The sequence below is a fragment of the Notechis scutatus genome, chromosome 1 (genome assembly GCF_049901735.1).
Source record: "Notechis scutatus isolate UNSWTSFEM ecotype Mainland chromosome 1, rNotScu1.2, whole genome shotgun sequence".
NCBI lineage: Eukaryota > Metazoa > Chordata > Lepidosauria > Squamata > Elapidae > Notechis > Notechis scutatus.
Genome location: NC_142009.1, coordinates 39,414,998 through 39,434,810, shown reverse-complemented (window position 1 = coordinate 39,434,810; position 19,813 = coordinate 39,414,998). Strand labels below are relative to the sequence as shown.

The 19,813-nt window shown below is 40.4% G+C and overlaps 1 protein-coding gene across 2 annotated transcripts in view; it reads left to right on the top strand.

The window, feature by feature from the left end:
• Nucleotides 1-8,852: 8,852 nt before the first annotated feature.
• The window catches only part of USP34 (ubiquitin specific peptidase 34), a 142,568-nt gene continuing 131,607 nt past the window's right edge, over nucleotides 8,853-19,813 (top strand). The window contains exon 1 of one of the 2 annotated variants that reach the window (XM_026676739.2): nucleotides 8,853-9,246. In XM_026676739.2, coding sequence (XP_026532524.1) covers nucleotides 9,204-9,246 — 43 coding nt within the window. In that variant the 5' untranslated portion in view covers nucleotides 8,853-9,203. Of the gene's footprint in view, nucleotides 9,247-16,365; nucleotides 16,446-19,813 lie in introns of those variants that run through there. The other variant, XM_087961324.1, reaches the window with a different exon arrangement.

Genomic DNA, 19,813 nt, shown 5'->3' with positions numbered 1-19,813 from the left:
ACTTCACTTAAAGTGTTCAAACTGTGACTGATCCATACAAAATGTGGCAGCAAATCCTGCACTGAGCAGAGTATTAAACCTATGTTCTATGACTGGTGGTGAACCCATGACACTATAATAATTACTTAAAACAAGTGGGTAGGAAAGATGGAGCATTCTGATTTCTACATTTTATTTTGCTCAAGTTTTCAAAAACTTCAGGATCAGCATTAAGTAGTTCACATTAAAGTAATATCTAGATTTTTGATGTAACACAAGTAACTCAGTCACTAGCAAAGAGAAGAGAATCTACTCTGTCAAATAGTCAATTACTATTGGGAAACTTGTCACAAAATGTTTAAAATGTTTAAAAGGTTGATATAATTCTATTTCCTTGATTAGGTCTTTGATTGAGGATGGCTTTATACAGCTGTTCTTGATATGCAGCTTCCTCTCTCCTTAAGCAATTGAAGATTGCTCTTAGATATATGAAGAGAAAATATCTTCTTCAATCGGCATCTTCATTTCCTCTCTGTGTTACATGAAAGAAATAAAGTGCAAGTAGCAGCATCTCCACAATAATTGAAATGCTTTTCTCAATACTCTTTATCAATTTATCAGTACCCATCTTAACTGTAGCTGCAGTTAAACACCAATTTATAGCACCCAGTCTACATAATATTAGCTGAAAAACAAGGTTGGTTATTGTTAGCACATTGCTGATATTAATTGTAAAATTCCAACTGCTTGCCAGCAACTACTACTTTTATTTGTCCTGGAACATCTGAAAAAGTGACAGTGGCTCTCTGTTATTGACCAAAATAAAATCGCTGATTGCTTGTTATGTCAACTTCCCAGTGAATTTGATTGAAATTATTGAAAGATGGGGTATATTTGATTGAAAGGTAGAATATAAATCTTTACATTCCTTCCCCCATAAAATGTTTTCTACCTAGGTCCTGGAGCAACATGTGTGTATGATGCTATGGTTATCCATTCTATATGACAGGGCTTAGAGAACTGGAAAGTTGCTAATTTATGCAATAGATCCAATCAGCATAATCAATAGTCAGGCATATCAAGAACTGAGCAACATTTGGAAATCCAGAGCAGCAGCACAATTTCTGCTGTAGTCCAAGACACCTGTTTTGCAGACAAAGTTTATAATCCTATTCATTATCAATATTGCAATATCCAGCTTTTCACTTGTCCTCCCTTTCAATTCTGTATATTTCAAAATTGTTTCATGGTGTTATCATTTCACAGTGTTGGGAGAGAATTTTGTAGTTCCTAGCATTATAAATCTTGGAAAAATATTGTTATTCTTCCTATAATTATTTATTTGAATTTGCATGAGAAATGAAATATTAGCTTTACATTAGTTTCCCTTTCTGGTTTTTCACATTAGTCTCTATGCCGTTCTACAATATTAACTGATCTGTGCTACAAGACATAGTATGATGAAAACCTGCCTCATCTAAAAGCTTTTTAAGTAGTCTAAGACTGTGTTCCATTTTCCAGTTATGTTCCAGCCAGTGTCCCTTTGTCAATCATATACACAAAAGTGACTGGAAGGTTGGCATTTCTTTATTCATTTTCCACTGACTAGCTGAACTGTAATTGCACCAGTTCTTTGCCTATGTCTAATATTGTTCCTTAACCAGAAGAGAGACAGTTTTCAGTCAAACTAATCTGAATAAAAGGCAAGCAAAGGACCTTCATTCCTGGTAATTTCTGCTGCTTTCTGGAATTTCTAGGGAACACAGGGAATAATCAAAAGCAAGAGACACTATTTAATTAGAAGCCTTGAATAAGTCTGTTGGATCAGTGTATCTTATCTCAATATATAGATCTTGGTAAATCAACCATTTGTATAGTCATCACCTCACTATCTTTCTCCTTTACTATTTTTTTCTTCCTTCAATATGCTTATGTTGTTTTTCATATCTTTAAAGAATTCATTCTGATTTTTCAGAAATATTGTATTTATTTACATGAGCTTACAGAAGAGGGTAAGTGGAAGTAGATAGGGTTGTCATCTTCCTCCTTAGGTAGCTTTGTATCTTGCATTTTTGGAAAATCTCTTATGCCAAACTCAAGAGATAAGAGGATGATGGTAGCCTATCTTATGACTTAAATGTCATGCCTGCAACTGACTCAAAAGATGAATGAAAGAAAGCTATCTTCTTTTCTATTATAGATGGCTTGTTTTTCCCCATTCAGTCTAGAGGTGTTTTTTCCATTCTAAAAAGAGGCTCTAAGAGTCTATTAAAGCTAAATTATTCCTATTTTATTTAACTTTATTTTCCTCCATTGTTTTCCCATAACAGATTTTAAACTAAGTTCTTTGGTGGCAGAGTTTCATTAAGAAAGAAGTTAGGATAGCCAGTAGTAGAGTGACAAGTATCCTTCCCTCATCTCAGATTTTATTATTAGCCAATCCCCTAGAATGCAGGCTGACTGAATGATAAATTTCAGACTTTTGTAAATGGTTAATAGTCAGTTGTTAATAGTTAATAGTTCAATTTCACAGTTGACTTCTTTTAAAAATTTATCTAAGAACCATGTGTCTCCAGTAATTTGTTGCTGTTTTATCAGTCCTTAGAAGTTCATCCTTTGTCTTCTGTGTTCACATAGTCCTTTGTTTTGTTATTTTATAAAGGATTTTTTAAATGATAATTTATCTATTATTTCCAGCTTCAATCACCCTGGAAAAGCAACACGGCAAAAGAAAAAACTATGGAAAATTTGAGTTTTAAAAAAAATAAAATTTCAATTTATTTCTATGCTTTTCTATAGGGCAAACTGCAGCAATTATACAAAATCTTTGTTGTGTGTACCTTCAAGTCAATGTTGATTCCACTGGATTAGCCCTTGCAATTTTCTTGAGCTAATTTGCTTTTGCCTCATTCCTAGGGCTGAGAGAGAGTGAGTGGTCCAAAGTTACCCAGCTGACTTGTGTCTAAAGCAAAGCTGGAATTACTAGAGTCTTGCCATTTCTGACTTGGTGCTGTTGTAGAAAGTTAGCACCTACCCCTCTCCTAGAAGAATGAAATATTCTAGGAAATATTAAAAAGGCAGAATATTGTATTTCCCTGGATGGGAAAAGGAGAAGCATGTCTTTAAAGACAAAGCAGCTCCCTGCAGCTCCCTGCCCCCGCTTCAGCACCAGGGTGATGGGATCAGGGCATGAAATGGGATTAGCCCACTACTCATCTCACCACATGGCACCTGGGAAGATTGCATCACCCAGCAAGATTCAACCAAGCTACCCCTGCATGGCCCCAATGCTTAAAAGTTTGTGAATCTTTTTGAATTTTCAATATTTCTACATAAAAGTGACCTAAAATGTGATTTGTTTTCCACACAAGCCCTAAAATTAGATAAAGAGAACTCAGTGAAAGAGAATTCACCTTAGATAGCAATAACTGCAACTAAAAGTTTCCAATAATTCCTGATCAGTCCTACACATTGGCTTGGAGGAAGTTTAGTCCATTATTTTTTATAGAATCACTTCAATCAACTAAGGGAAGTTAGTGGACTTCCTTAAATGAATTACTCATGTAATAATTACTTTTCTATTCTATTTCGATTAAAATATCTCCATTTAAACTAAATAAGCTATCTGGGTGACTTTGGGTCTCTCCCAGCCCTAAGAAAAAGGCAATGACAATCCATTTTCAAAAATGGTCAGATTGTCTGTTTTCTGGTTGGCAACCAGCCAATTATCAAATCTTGAAATAATAATTTGGTTCATTAAATGGCAATTCTTAGGAACAAAATCCAGATCCCCATTTAAATTGCATGTAATTTTAGTAGCACCTTCCCCTGGATCTCCCATTGAAGTCTTATCTTTGGAGGAAGAGAAATAATCGACTATCCAATCAAGTGAGGAACCAAGTTATTAGCAGAAGTTGCAAAGGAATAAAGTAAAAAAAGACTTACATAAGGTATATTTCCCCTGAGGCTAAGTTTAGTTTTGGTTGGAAGTTTGTGTAGCCTTGGCTTCTTTGGAATGCCTAGAATTTTTTTCATGCAGAATCTCAGACTTGTTCTTACCTTTGGTCTTTCTCTTTGAATTTCTTTTTTGCTTTTGCTTTTTAATTACTATTGCTGGCGGGGCTTGACAATTGCTTTGCACTATCAGTAGTTCAAGGCTATTGGATTTCAGTGGGGTTTTTTTTAATATCAGCAAAACTTAACACACGAGAATTAGTAATACTGTACTAAATACTAAAGATACTAATTAATTTTAAATAACTAAATGCACTATTTAAAATAAATAAAAGTTAAGAGCACACTAAAATGTTGTAGTGATATTCAGTGGTGGTATTCTACTGTTCAGCCCGGTTCTGGCAAGCCAGTAGCAGCTATGAGCAGCGGAGACCGAACCGATTCGCTTAGCTGCTCTGCTGTAGAGCCCACCTGCCCGCCCGAGCTCCCATACTCACCTTTATCCGCTGAATTTGAAGCGCAGCTGCTTTGCGCGGCACAGAATAGTGCCGTGTGGCAGCTGCTGAAGCAACTGGGATCGTGCCAGGCTTGCAGGAGGCGAGTTAGAATGCCTCTGCACCTGTGCAAATGCCTCTGCACCTGCGCAAAGTGCACATCTGGCACACGCGTGCATGCAAAGTGTGTGCATGCGCGCAAAGCGTGCCACCAAGCCATGCCCACCGAATCGGTGGCAAAAATATTTGAATCTCACCATTGGTGATATTGCTTCTGTCCCTTTACCTTTACTATTACTCCTTTTCTGCATATTGCTTATCCCAAAATAATAGTATGATTGTTCCTTATATGAGAGAGTTGGAAGAATTTATATTCCCCTAGAGTAATTATAAACATGTCATGCTATTTATTAGAAACTGTAGAAAACTCTGTATGAGTTTTAATAGAAAAAATTATTTCCCGGTAGAAACTATTTTGAGTTAGTTGTTAACAAGACAAACATTTGTGACTGTTTAAATAAGCTCTTAATTACTCACTGTATGCTTTGATTTGGGATACATGATGCAAATCATCTAGAATAACAGAAATACATTACAGTGTTCATCAAAGAAGCAGAAAAACACTTCCGCTCAGAACCTTTTCTAAGCCCATTTTAAAGTATTATCTCTACAGCCAAGTGTCTTTGCAGGAGGAGAAAAAAAAATTAAATGGCAATCATGGCCATACAATTCACATAAAGGGATGGGGTAGGGTGGGGGCAGGGATTTGATCACATGGTCATTGCTGTCATCTTAAACTGCTTTGTCCACCAGAGACACTCCCGCTTAAAGTCCAATCTAGATCAGGGGTTGCCAACCTTTTGGACCTCAGGGACCACCAAACTCATGTTAAATCCTGCGGACCACTAATATGAATTTTGACTTACGGTGGCTTGCTGATGTTGATGAGAGAGAGAGAGAGAGAGATCTGATCTAACCTCGGAGGGCTGGCGGTGATGTTCTCTCTCTCTCTCTCTCTCTCTCTCTCTCTCTCTCTCACACACACACACACACACACACACACACAGTCCCTCACCCCCCACCCCCTCCAAGGCAGCCACATTCCTTCACTAAGGTGCTTTTCAGCTCTGTTCTCGGGGGTGGGGGAGAGAGAGAGAGAGAGAGGGTATCCTGCGATTCCAAATAAAGAACGATTGATCGGTAGGAAAATGGGGTGGGGACAGAGACCCTGGGAAGATCAATCATTCTTTATTTGGGATTGCAGGATACCATCTCCAGCTCCGTTCTCAGGGGGAGAGAGAGAGAGACTTTGGCTTCATGCAAGGAAAGCAGCAGAAGCACCAGAAGTCTTTCTTTCTCTCCCCCAAACTCCACCAGAAATGAGTCTTTGCTGGCACAGCCTCTTGGAGCAGGATGCCTTGCAGGGTCCCAAAGTCTCATTTCTGGCAGAGTTTGGGGGGGAGAGAAAGAAAGACTTTTGCTGCTTTCCTTGTGTGCAGCCAAAAGCAGAAGTGGAACAAAGCAGCCCGGCGGACAGGCGAGGCGCATGGGGCAAATGTGGCAAGTTCCCTCCCTCTGCCCTTTCTCCCTTCCCCTCACTACCTTGTATTTTTTCACAATGCAATGTAAGCCTTTTGTTCCCATGGGCCATGTGGGCAGTGCAGCCTTGTGTTCCTGTGCAGCCTGGATTAATTGGTTTGGGGGTGCTTTGGGAGGTGACATTTCTCTGCGGACTACCAAAATTTTCTTGTGGAACACTAATGGTCCGCGGCCTACCGGTTGGCGACCAGTGATCTAGATTGTGTCAAGTTCTTTAAGAGTCCATCTCTTTCAACATAATTGTGTCCTGTGAGGTTATCAAAGAAGTGATATTTAGTGAACTTGCCCAACCTCCAAAGAAATGAGGGAGCTTGGACTCAGGGGACGGCTTTTCAATGAAGCTCCAGTACTTTGGAACATTGTGATCCCTGAATTAGGCTTGGTCCTTGGTTGTTGTTTTTCCCCAAGGCCATCAAAATAATTTTGTTTAGTTTTTGAAGGATGGTGGTGAACTGGCCTGTATTTGTGGGGTTGGGTTGAGTTGACTTTTGGCTGTTTTAAGTTGCTGTTTAATTTATGCTGTAAACCCACATAATTATGATATTTGAGATGGTGTACAAACAACTTAATAAAACAAAAACATTAAACTGTTCCAGTTGTGCATGTTTGGCATAAATATGGCCCTAAAACTTCATTTTTTTTTAAAAAAAAAAAAGTGGTTTCCACAACAGCTAAACTTGATTACTAAATTAACCCATTTTCAACACAGACTATTATAAACTTTCCAAACGTATTTCATTTTCACAGTATCCTAAACTCATATTAAAAATCAACTAAGATAAAAGCTAACCATATTTAACATGTCTTGTGAATGCTGCATGTTGTGTACACTAAATATTGTGTATACTAAAATAAATGGAAAAGGGATTTTATCAAGCCAGTCTTTAAAATGGAATTTGAACTATAACTACGATATGTACAAAGATGAACACATTATTGCTAAAATGTATAAATTCCTACTGACACTTGAAACAGAAGATGAAGAAGAGGAAGAATGTATGAGAAGTGGGCTAAACACTTTAATACAAATGGCTCAATGGGAGAATATGACAGGATTGAAATTCACTTTGTGTTATAATATTTAAGAGAATTTTTATAAAATAATGTAGCATTGGTATTTGCTGTAGGAAGTTAGCACCCACCCCCTCCTAGAAAATTGAAATATCCTAGGAAATATTAAAAAGGCAGAATATTTCCTCTAAAAAGTGTAGAAACTCAGAAGCAGAAACTCACCCCCACCTTTGTTAATGGGTGGGCCATTAAGGCCTGGGCCAGTATACTTTACATAACAAAGATCTCCGGGTAAAACTATAGCAATTGCCCAAAGCCCTTTCAGTGCATCATCCAGCAAGGCTCAGCCAAGCCTGAAACTCAGGACAGCCTACAGAGTTGCCCCTGCATGGCCTCATGGGAGTCTAACAACCAATCAGAATACAAGTTCCAATTCAAATCCCAACAAAGGTTATAAAACCCAGGCACTCTCAGCATATCAGTCCTTTTCTTCATCTCTTCCTTCACCTTGAAACATGTGATCATCCTTCCTTCCTTTTCACTTTGGAGCTCCAAGCCATGTGGTCCTGATATTAAACCTTCTAAACAGCCTACATGTTTCCAGTGTCTTTTTCCCCACTTGGAATTGAACCCAGAAGGATAATTCTTCCAACATTGCCACTGGAAAAATTGTCTAAATATACAAAAGCATTGCAAATGTATGTTAGAAATATCAAGAGGAGCTTTTAACCATGCTTGGTGCACATGTAAAAAAACTAAATAAATTTGAACTCAAATCTCAAGGATCTAAAATACCAATACATGATTTAAACCAGAGATGTTCCTTTTGGGACTGATGGACAAAGGGTTAGAAAAAACTATGGATCTTTGTACATGACAACAGCAGTTTGACTTTTATACGCACAAGGATGGAAAGTTTCAATATTGCCTACAATGGAAGAACGAATGGTGATGTTGATGGAGCTGAGATGGCGAAGAAATTGACAGCTTTGATTAGGGAAAACATTAATTTTAATGCTGATTGGAAACTCTTGAACTTTTTAGGTGAAACAAAAAAAATGAAATTGTGACATAGATTTGATGATTAGGACAAAATGGTAGATAATAAAAACATTAAAGCTATGTTGTAATCTTAGAGTTTAATGTAAATTCATATTCATATTTGTTGTGAAGGGAAGTCTGAAGTCATTTCTTTGTATTCTTTCTCTTTCTGCACTTTTGGCTTTACTTTCTTTTTCATTGTTCCCTCTTTAATTATCATTTTTTAATCTCTTTACTTGAAAATGTTAATGGTTATACAAATAAAGGGAGTCTTCAAATGAAGCACTGTGATGAAAAAACTGACAAACAGATGGCAAAAGGAAGACTCAAAACTACCCTAATTCAGCAAATGATTTTTTTATTTCCACTCAAACTCTATTTACTCACATGATCAACTCTTCTACAGTATACAAAAAAAAAATCCCTACAGCTGATTGGACAATGCACCTCTTCTTCTGTTAAAGACTACGGAATTCTCTCGAAGACTTTCACCCTCCCACTGAGCCTCGGTGACGTTGGCAGCCGAACGCCTCCCGCCTTGCACGAATCGGGGGCGGAGAAGTCCTGGCCGCCATTTTGCCCTCCCAACTGCACTCTTTTCTCATTCTGTTCGCGCCGCCCCGAGGAAAGAACTCCTCCTCCTCTCTTTCCTTCGCCTCCCGCCGTTCTGCCCGGAAATATCCGAGCCAGAACAGAACCTGCGCGCGCGGTCTTCGCACTCCCCTTGCCTTTCTCGCCCCGCCTCCTTCCCTCGTGCAATCTCCTCCTCTCTCTTCCCTCCGCCTTTCCCCCTCAGCAAAATGGCGGCACGTAGAGGCCTTAGCAGCCAGTGAGTGACTCGCCTTCTCCTCCTGTTCCTCGGTGGCCGCCAAACTCTTTTGCATCAGACTGTCGACTCCTCGTTTTTCCTTCTATCCCGAAATCACTTTTACAACCCCCTCTTCTCCCCCCACCTTTAGATCATTCCTTCCTTTCCCTTCTGTCACACTCAGGTACCCCCCCCCCCACCGGCCTCTTCCCCTCCCCCCTCCTGCACTCGCCATCAATCAATCAGCGGCGACCGAGAGCGGATCGATCAATGGTCGGGAGGAGGAGGCGGCGGCGGCTGCTGCTGTTTAATGAACAATGTGTGAGAGCTGTGCCGAGCTGTTGGAGGTGTTAAATGAGAGTAAGTGGAAAACCTTGATCAACGAGGAGAGAGGGAAGCCTCTCGTACTTTCTTCCCCGGCCTGTTTTGCACGAATCGGCTCGTGAATACGGCTAGAAAACGCAGGGATTGTTGTTGCTACTGCTCTAGAGGAGGGAGGGGAAGGGACTGTCGGTACCGGGTCTCCTTGCTCCTTCTTTCCACTCTCTCCCTTAACGGAGGATGGGTGGAAGAGGGCTGAAAAGGCTTGCTCGGAGTGAGAGGGTCATATGGGAAAGGCCCAGGCACCCTTCGCGCGGAGGGAAGGCCCAATTGGAAAGTCAGTCGGCGCTTCCTCTCGAATAAAGCATGGGATGGCGTTGCCTTGAGGAGGAGGAGAGGACAAGGATGCTCTTTCTGCCCGCCGTCTTCCCCCTCCCTGCCTCCCTCCTCGTTTTCTCTCATCTTGCTAACAGGGTATCTGCAAACGAGAGAGATACCGGCGATATGAGCTGCAGAAAGATTAAATGGTACAAATTGGGTAAGGGGGTGAACGAAATCAACACTGGGTTGCTTTTTCCTCTGCTTTTCGTCTTCATTAAGTTCCTATCGGTTGCATCCTCCGGCTAAAAGATCGCGGCCTAGTTCTTGTGCTCCGGATAAGCTTGCAGACAAACGAGGCCGGTCTGCATTATATGTTTGGGACACGCAAGGAATAAATCTATGGTTGAACTCTCTCTCTCTTTTCCCTTGCAGAGCTGTAGGATCTTAAGTGGGGTTGATAGGAAGACTTGCAACTGGATTAATCTTTCCTTTTGGGGAAAAAAAGGTTTATTGTGGAAAAGTAGTTAACTTTATATCTATTTCTATTCTGCCTTATTTTCTGCCGGATTCTACATTGTTGGATGATGTTATGGTGCTTTCTAATGCTGTAAGATATTCTTTAAATGTTTTAAGCTTAACCCATGGTCTACATATCGATGCAGTAGTTTCTGTTTAAGTTTAAAAAAAATATTTGCTTCATTTGCCTTGCTTCCAAACTTTTGTGTTATTCGCAACACAAATATGTGAAAATCTACCTTCCAAGCAGAATAATTTTTGCAAGTTGTGGAGTAAATCACAATTAAGACTTGGTTCTAAAGAAGAATATATAGAATTGGGGTTGTAAGTCTTAGATATTTAGTGTTTTGGGGGTCAAAAACCTTTATGACTTATCTAGTATAAAGCTGTTTTGGATGCTTGAGTGGGTGCTGTTCTGCCTTAATTTGTGATATAAAAGGAAACCTGTTATGTTAAAGGTCTTGAAAAGAGAATAGGTAGAAACAAAACTGTAGAAGAATAAAGTTACCTTTGCTATGATTTGCTTGCAGCTATTGAATCTTACTGATGATTCCAACCAATTCTTGGTTTCAAGAATTGTAGGCAGTGTTTAGAATTATCTGTGGTACACCTGATGTAATTCTAATTGTAAGTTGTTCATATGGTTTGTATTAGTATGGCTATAATTTGATGAAGAAAAATGATCTTGGTGCTGAGATTCATGTATAATGGTGGTAGATAAGAATTTCACAATCAAGCTTATTGAGATCTTTTGAACATTGTTCATTTTGAGAGATTGGCCATACTTTGAAATAATGGTTCTTTGCTATTTGAATTCAGAAACTGTTAGCTGTACAACTCCTTCCAATTATTTAGCATTTATATTTGCAACATTTATATGCTTGGATCAATTATTAGGAACTAATAGAACCTTTTGAGACCAAAATGCTTGATTAAATAGCATAAGCTCAACTAATCTTCAACTTTTACACCACTTGTTTAGTGACTGTTCAAAGTTACAACAGCAATGAAAAAGTGACTTATGACCACTTTTCACATTTATGACTACTACAGCACCCCCAGGGACACATCATGAAAATTCAGATGCTTGGAAACTGGTTTATATTTATGATGGTTGCAGTGTTTTGTGATCATGTGATCACCTTTTGTGACCTGACAAGTAAAGCCAATGGGGAAGTCAGATTGCCTTAACTGTGTTGATAACTTAAAAACTGCATTTGTTACTGCACTTAACAACTGGCAAGTAAGGTTGTAAAATGGAGCAAATGTCAAGCTTAGCAATAAACATTTTAGGCTCAGTTGAGGTAGCAAGTGGAGCACTACCTGCCTTTGTGAGCTACATCAAATGAATGGAGTGACTGAACTGAGTTATGATCTGGTTTATCTAAAGCAGGGGTGTCAAACTCCAGGCCCAGGGGCCAGATCCAGCCCATGGGGTGCTTAGATCTGGCCCGCAGGGCTGCCCTGAAAACAGTGAAAGACTAGCCCATGGTGCCTCTGCCAGTGAAAATGGAATTTGGGAGGGTCACATGTGACCCTCCAGAGTTCCATTTTTGCTGGCAGAGGGTTGCAGGAGGCCGTTGCAGTCAAAAATGGAGCTCAGGAGCATGTTTTCTCTGGTCACCACCACAGGAGCCCCTCCCACGAGTGATATTGAACTGGCCACGCCCATCCTGGCCATGCCCACCCTGGCCCCCTGCGGTAAAACACAATCCTGATGTGGCCCTCATTGAAATTGATTTTGATACCCCTGAAAGAATTGAGCTGCAGGTGACAATGCTTTTGCATTTTAATATTTGTTAGTCAAGCTGCATATTTCTCTTGATTTTTGGGTATGATATTCTTCACTTTTCACTGTAACTTGGATCACTTAGTGTTGTGAACTGGTTATATAGTGTTGTGAACTGGTTATTACCATTTTCAGAATGTTTAGTTGAGAATTTTTCTTATTTCAAGATAGAACCCATAAAAATAACAAAATAATTGTGCTTTCTTTTGTTTCTATATTAAAGTATATAAGATTTTTAAAAAATCACATTTAAAAGTACCTGTAATAAATATAACTTGTAAAAATAATTATAGATCAAAAAAATTTCTCCTTAAGCGTGAAAATATATGCCCCAGTTACAGTAGTCATGTTAAGAACAGTTGCCATACAATTTTATTTTCATAGATCTGTGGGCTTTGAAGATTAAGGAGTACTTGCAAACAGTTTTTGCTTGCTTTTCGTTTTTATAATTGCTTTGGGAGTTTTTAACTGCTTCACATACTACAGTATTTTCCTCATTAAAACCAGAGTATTTTTGATTCAAAGGCAATAAGGTCCTATAGATTTCACAGGGGTGTAAATGTTGCAAATGTATACAAGTCCTTAAAGCATCCATACCTTTTTGTAAGGTGTGCAACTACCTTCCAAAACTGGTATGCAACCCCAGAAAAATATTTTTGATATTGGAACGGTTTGAACACAAAGGACATGTATAGATAGTCCTCAACTTACACCACAATTGAGCCCAAACTTTCCATTGCTAAGCAAGATAGTAAAGTGAGCTTTTCTTGCCACAGCTGTTAAGAGAATCACTGCAATTGTTAAATTAGTAACATGGTTGTTAAGTGAATCTGGCTTCTGCATTGACTTGGCTTGTTTCAAATTTCAAACATGATCACTTGATCTTGCAACACTGCTATTCTCATAAATACATATCAGTTGCCAAGTGTCTAAATATGGAACATGTGACCATGGGGATGCTACAGTGGTAAGTGTGAAAAAAGTCATAAATCACTTTTTTCAGTGCCCTTGTAACTTTGGTCATTAAATGAATGGTTGTAAATCAAGGACTACCAGTATATGCTTCTTTGAGGCTCATAAGATTGAAGTGACTTTTAAAAATACTGTTACACATATAGTATATGGCCTCTTTTGAAGAGTGTTTAGAGTTAATTCAACACTAGAATTAATGATAGTCAGTTTTGGGGAAGGATGTAATTCCATTACTATACCAAATTGCACTAACTTTTGATCTCTTTTTAAATTCAGGTTAATATGCTATCTGTGACATTTAAAAGCCCATACAGGTAGTTCTTGATTTACAACTGTAATTGAGCCCAGAATTACAGTTGTAAGTTGTGATTCTAAATCAAGGTATCATATGACCAGACCTGATCTTTTGATATTTTTTGCAGCGCTGAGGATTTTCTCCAAGGGCATTTTTTGCTGGAAACTGGCAAAAATATTGCAAATTGCAGACATATATAAAATGTTTATTAGAATAAAGTTCTTTATTAGAATAAAATGATTTTATATATTTTCCGGCATGCCAAACTAAATACAGTTTTTTCATAAACCAGTTTGCATTTTTTAAAGGATAAACTTCTTATCCAGCATACTAGGTATGATTTAGGTAGAGCCCAGATCATTCAGTCAGACCATGTGTTATGAAAGTGTTCCTTAAGACCTGTGGAAAAACCAAGTTTTGATCACTTTTATGAAACACAACAGCATAGAGGTAATCAACATTTTTCTGATATTCCCCTCAAAAATGAGGGTAGTTGTTAAAAACCTCATCTCTTTTTTTATAACATGTAGGGCAAGATTATATAACAAGTGCTACTTATGTGGGACAAGCAGATGATAAGAGGGTGCATCTATGAACACAGATTTGCAGTCAGAAGACCCTATGAAAATTCCTTAATTTTACAACAGATGGACAGATACAGTGGAATTTCAACTGGGAAAGTTTAAGTACCCTAGATCAAGCTAGATCCAAAAATGCTAGGGAATTCCTGGAAGTTTGTATTTAGAAAAATCAGCTGTCAATAGATACAAAGAAAACAATACCATAATCAAGGAACTGCAGTGTTGTTGGGGGTGAGGAGAAAACCACACCCCCACCAACACTGACATGGCAAGCTACAAATAGGCAGCAAACCCCCACATCCTCCATACTTGTGATATTACCTAGTCAGGTAATAAAGTGTCTGCAAGTAAATAACCAAGCTCAGAAAACACCAAGGATTCTACAAGACCTTAATTATGAGCATTTTAATCATTTTATGTTCAAATTATTGTGGATAGCATTGAGTTTATACATTCTGCTAAATCATTGTGTGATTGATTTTGACTTAGAATATATTTGAATAATGGTTTGAATAGAAAACCATAGAAAATAGGTTATCATGTTGTGGAAATCATACCCATTTGTCATTGATGATAAAAAGAAATCATATATTGCAATATGTGAATGTAATCAAATCTATGATATTTTTTACTTTTGTTTTGTTAATGTTTGAGCAGTGTACGTCAAATGTCTTACTATGGTGTAGCTTTATCTATGGCAGCAAAGATAGTCCTCAACTTACGACAACAAAGCCCAAAATTTCTGTTGCTAAGCAAGACAGTTAAGTGTTGCCCCATTTTACACCCTTTTTGCCGTAGTTAAGTGAATTAACTGCAGTTATTAAGTTAGTAATTAAGTTAGTAATCATAACCCATTGACTTTAGTTGTCAGAATGTTGCAAAAGGTTATCACATGACACTGCAACATCATAAGTGCGAAAATATGAGTCCGTTGCCAAGAGTCTGAATTTTGATTACATGTCCCTAGATGCTGCAACATAAGTGTGAAAAATTATCATAAGTCATTTTTTCAGTTCCATTGTAATTTCGGTCACTAATATGTTTTAAGTTGAGTTAAGTACATGTAGTGTAGTAGTAATTGTTATATGAACAACTTGTTCATACAATAGTCATTTAAGGCTGTATTCACGTAATACATACATTCTTGAATACCATGAATGACAATTTATTTGTTGGATTAACAGGATTTAAACTGATGTTCAGTGATTATGATTTTTCCCCAGGTGCATTTAGAAAGTTTTGGAAGGATTTTCTTGGCAGCATAAGGAAAACTAACATTAAGAAGAGAATTTGAATTTAAACGAGAATAGTTTCCCTATATATCACATGTAATATACAAGGCAAAGTCAGATACTTAAGAATGCAGTTTTAAGCAGGAATAAGTTTTAATATTTATTTTGATGTAAATCAATCAGGTAGAAAGAGAAGAAATTTAGAACCTAATATTTTTTAATATTCATTTTTTATTTTTAACCAGGTCATGTCCTTTCTCCAGCATGCCTTTGGGATAATCCACACATATGGGTTGAATCTGCCTTTCTGTCCAGAGACTGAGTCATCAGTCTTTGCCACGCCTCTTCCTGTTGGGGCAGGAAGGCCCTTAGCCCCAGTTACGACTCAGTTTTGGCCCTATACAGATGTGGCAAAGGTTGGCTCCAACAATTCAGCAGAAAGCAGCAGTTTAAAATGTGGATTCTCCCAAAGTTTGCAAAACACTCTCAAAGTATCTAAAACGTTGCAAACAGGCAGCATTTGGAACTTCTGCCTGCTCCGTTTTTTCATGCCCCCGAATTACCGATTGAAGGCCTAACAGCCCATGCAGTCAAGGGGCAGCCCCAAAACGATCCCCCACCCCAGGGGGGGCACTGAAGCTGCGATTACCCCCAGCACGTCGTGGAGCTCCCAGGCTTAACTGGGTAGCTCAGGCGTAACTGGGTAGCTCCAGAGTAGCCGCTTTCATTTTCAAGGTTTCCAGCTGATTTTCAGGACCACCGGTGGCCATTTTGGCCACGTGGTGAGTTGTGCAGGCTATCCAGGAGACTGGTAGGGCCGCCACTGCCACAGCCCAAGGAAGGCTTCCAGGCCTTCCAGGAGGATCCTGAGGAGGGATAACTTTTCCAGAAATGTCATCAAAACAATACAAGCCTCCAGGAGGCCTTCTACAAACAAAATATACGACACTACCTGGAAAGGGTTCCATCAATGGTGCACCAAGAAGGGCACAGACCCGACTGCGGCCTCAGTGCCACAGATCCTGAACTGGACTCGACAAAGGGTTCTCTCCTAGTACGCTACACAGGCAGGTAGCAGCCCTATCCACAGTGTTGCACTACGGGAAGAGGAGTTCCTTAGCTCATCATCTGGTCATCCACTCTTTCCTCAAAGGAGCTATCAACCTTAAACTTCCAACAATCCACAGGTATCCTTCTTTGAACCTGTCTACAGTATTACAAGCCCTTACTCAGGACTTGTTTGAACCTCTTCAGTCTGTAAGCCTGCAATTCTTAACGCTGAAAGTCACCTTCTTAGTGGCCATCACATCGGCCCGGCGCATAGCAGAATTGGCAGCTCTTTCCATCAGGGAAGACCTGTGTACATGCTACGACAACAGGGTTCTCCTGCGCCTTGACCCCTCCTTCATCCCAAAGTAGACTTTTTTTTCCCACAGGGCTCAGGAAGTCGTTCTTCCCAACTTTTGCCCTGCTCCTTCACATGACAGAGAGCACAGATGGCACAAATTGGATGTTCGGAGGGCTCTTTGCAGGTACATCAAACGTACATCAATGTATCGTAAAACCAAGGCCCTGTTCGTCTCATTTCAGCCATCTTCAATGGGTGCTAAAGTCTCTTCTTCAACTATAGGCTGCTGGATCAGGGTTTGTATAACCAAGGCCTACGAAACCCAGGCTCTTCCAACACCCAGTCAGGTAACAGCTCGCTTGACCAAAGTGCAGCTACCACAGCTTCCTGGGCAACACAAGCCTCACTTGAGGATATATGCAGGGCAGCTACATGGTCCTCCCCGTCTCCATTCGTAAAGCACTACAGACTGGACACATATGCCTCAGCAGAGGCGGCCTTTGGCAGAAGAGTGTTACAACGAGTGCATGCAGACAGGAGTACCCAGGACCAGACTTCTTTTTGTGTGGATTATCCCAAAGGCATGCTGGAGAATTGACATTGGCTTACCTGAGCACAGTTTCTCAGCATGCCTTGGGATAATCCACTCCCACCCTGGCAACCGTCTGGTCCAGTGTCCAGGTGGGAGGCAGAGCCAATGCCACAGGAAGATCATCAAATGGCTGCACCTTCGTCATGACTGGGGCTAGGGGGCTTCCTGCTCAGACAGGAAGAGGCGTGGCAAAGATTGATGACTCAGTCTCTGGGCAGAAAGGCAGTTTCAACCCGTATGTATGGATTATCTCAAGGAGGCTGAGAAACTGCGTTCAGCCAAGCCTATTTTAGGAATAATGATAAGTGATATAATGATAAAGATTAAAGTTAGAGTTTTGTAGTGAATTTTATTTTTTAAATCTAATTTTATATTTCAATTCATTATTTAATGAATGAAACAATTATTCCTGGACTTTGGAACCTGGGGGGGAGGATGTTGTTGGATTGGGAGGTGTTGGAGCCTGTGGGGGAGTAGGGCAGGTATAATGGTGGTGACAGACATGGATAGATATTGTGTGAGATACGGTGAATGGAATATTCTTAGGGAAAATGAAATTGATGCCTTATACTCGTTTAGTGTTTCAGCTCCCCAAACCTAACCCACATACCTGATTAGCAGACCTTCAGAGGCCTTAGTTTTTGGTCGCTACAACTAAATGTCAGTTTCGCCTGTAATAAAGCCTCTCTCATTTGTGATTCAATCTGACATATATTACTGAGAGGATGGGTCCAGAAAGGGGTATCTCTTCCAGAAATGTATCCAGCTGGATTTGGGGTGTGGCACGAACTGAGACCTGAGGGCAGGGATGTTGGTGTAGCAATTATCATGCAAGAATTATTTAAGGCTTTCATGGGTTCCACTTCACCAATTACAGAGGTGAAATCTTGTTCGTTAACTTGGGCTGTAGGAATCAGTTAGCATTTCTGCTACTATACCAGCCTTCCTGCTGCAAAGCAACCTTCCTGCCTATAATGGTATGTGGGAATGACCTTGGGAGAAGGGGCAATGAAACACAACCAAGGGAACAATCAGATAAAATGAAGGTTAGTTTCTAGCAAGAATATGGGCAAGGCAACAGGTTCAGAAAAAAACTACCCTAGTTTTTGGGCTGTAAAGGGCGAAGGAGAGAAGTACTTTAAGATATATACAATTCTATTAATGTAACCTTACAATACAGTACTTCTCAACCTGTGATCATAATTGGGACTGGAATCTCAGTTGTTGATAAAAGTGGTCGTTAAGTGAGATGCCCACATGATAGCTTTGCTGAACAACTGCAGTGATGGCTTTCCCAGTTGTTGTTAAGTACAGAAAAACCACTACTTGCAAAAGAGGACTGGCAGCTCCCCTCTGTACACAGAAGGGAATGCATGCAAAGTGGGAATTCTGAAGATCTGAGCTTTGTTTCTGCAGCCTAACAAAGAATTTCTGTTCTTCCCACCCCACCCCCATGCATGGAAGGGAGGGGAAATCCTTTGGCAGATGGCAGTGGCTTATAACCTCTGTCAGTTTCCCTACTGATTTTCCGGGAAGCTAGCACAGAGGATTACAAATATCAATCACATTATTACAAGGCCCTTGGCAACCAGTTTTAAGTGTGAAAGGTTGCTAAGCACCCTAATCATGATCACATGACCATGGTGGGGGAGTGTCTTGTAAGAGCTGGACATAATTTAAGCACCACCTCTAAGCTGTTGTAACTTTGTTCGTTCAATGACAAGCTGTAGGTCCAAGGCTTTGGATCAGATTATGGCTATGTGATTATGGCTATAGATTATGGCTATTTGTCCCTTATGGATTCTGTCGTTCTCCATGGCTCATGGAAAAATTTGGGGGGTATGAAATAGGAAAAGAGCCATTTAGAGTGTTGTTGGCACTCAAGAAGGGACAAACAACCAAACATGGGCTAGAGCTGCTATTAAGGCTTACTGTTTGGATATAAAGACAGTGAAGCAGCAATATTTCTTTGCCTTTATTGTGTCAGCACATAGCTGCCCCACAGCCTTGTTTCAGAGGATTCATGCCCTCTTGGGTAGAGAGGACTTGTAGATCCTCCTACAGGACTGTATAGAAAAATTTGCTTAACTTCTGTCAGTCAAAATTGCCCAAATTTGTTCACAGTTGGATGTCAGCCTTGTTGGAGGCCTTAAGGAGGTTCCTGGGGCAGATTCTTGCCCTGCTATCTTGGATCAATTTGAACCTATTGGGCCTGAGGAAATGAGCTTGGTCACTTCTTTGTAGATCCATGTCTTCCTGGCTACTTAAAGCTGCCTGAGGGATGGGTTCTGGTAGTGGTGAATTTCTCCTTGTTGAGGGGGTTGCTCTTCCACTTCTTAAGAGGTGTTGGTTTATCCCCTTATCATAAAACCATAGCTAGATTCTACCACATTAGACAACTTGGGGAGAGGATGTGATTGAGAAGGTGGCTGGACAGAAGCTTCAAAGAGCTCTGAACTTTGAAGTTGTACGTTTAGATGATTGTGCTTTACATGTATTGCCCCTGAAGAGTATTCAGAACACCAGTTGATACAAATTACTGTGGTGTAGGCCAGGAGTCCCCAACCACCGGGCCGCGGACCGGTCCCGGTCCGTGGAACATTTCCTACCGGGCCGCCGGTTTGCTGGGCGCCGCCATCTTGTTTGACGAGAAAGTGCTTCCGGGTGAGCTTTTCCAGTTGGAAAGCGGCGTTTGGGTCCTGAAGGAATCCTCGCGCCTTAGTTTCATCGAAGGGGGGGGGCTTCGAACGAAACTAAGGCACGAGGATTCTTTCAGCACCCAAGGCAAGGCGAGCCGAGCGACCCACCCGAAGCCGTCCCGAAGCGAAGCCCATCGACAAAGGTACAAAGGAGGAGTTGAAGGTGGCGGGGAGAAGTGGGGGACGGCTGGCTGGCCGGTCGCTCGGCTCGCCTTGCCTTGTCATGCGTGCTGATGCCGGTACCGGGCCGCGGATCATTTT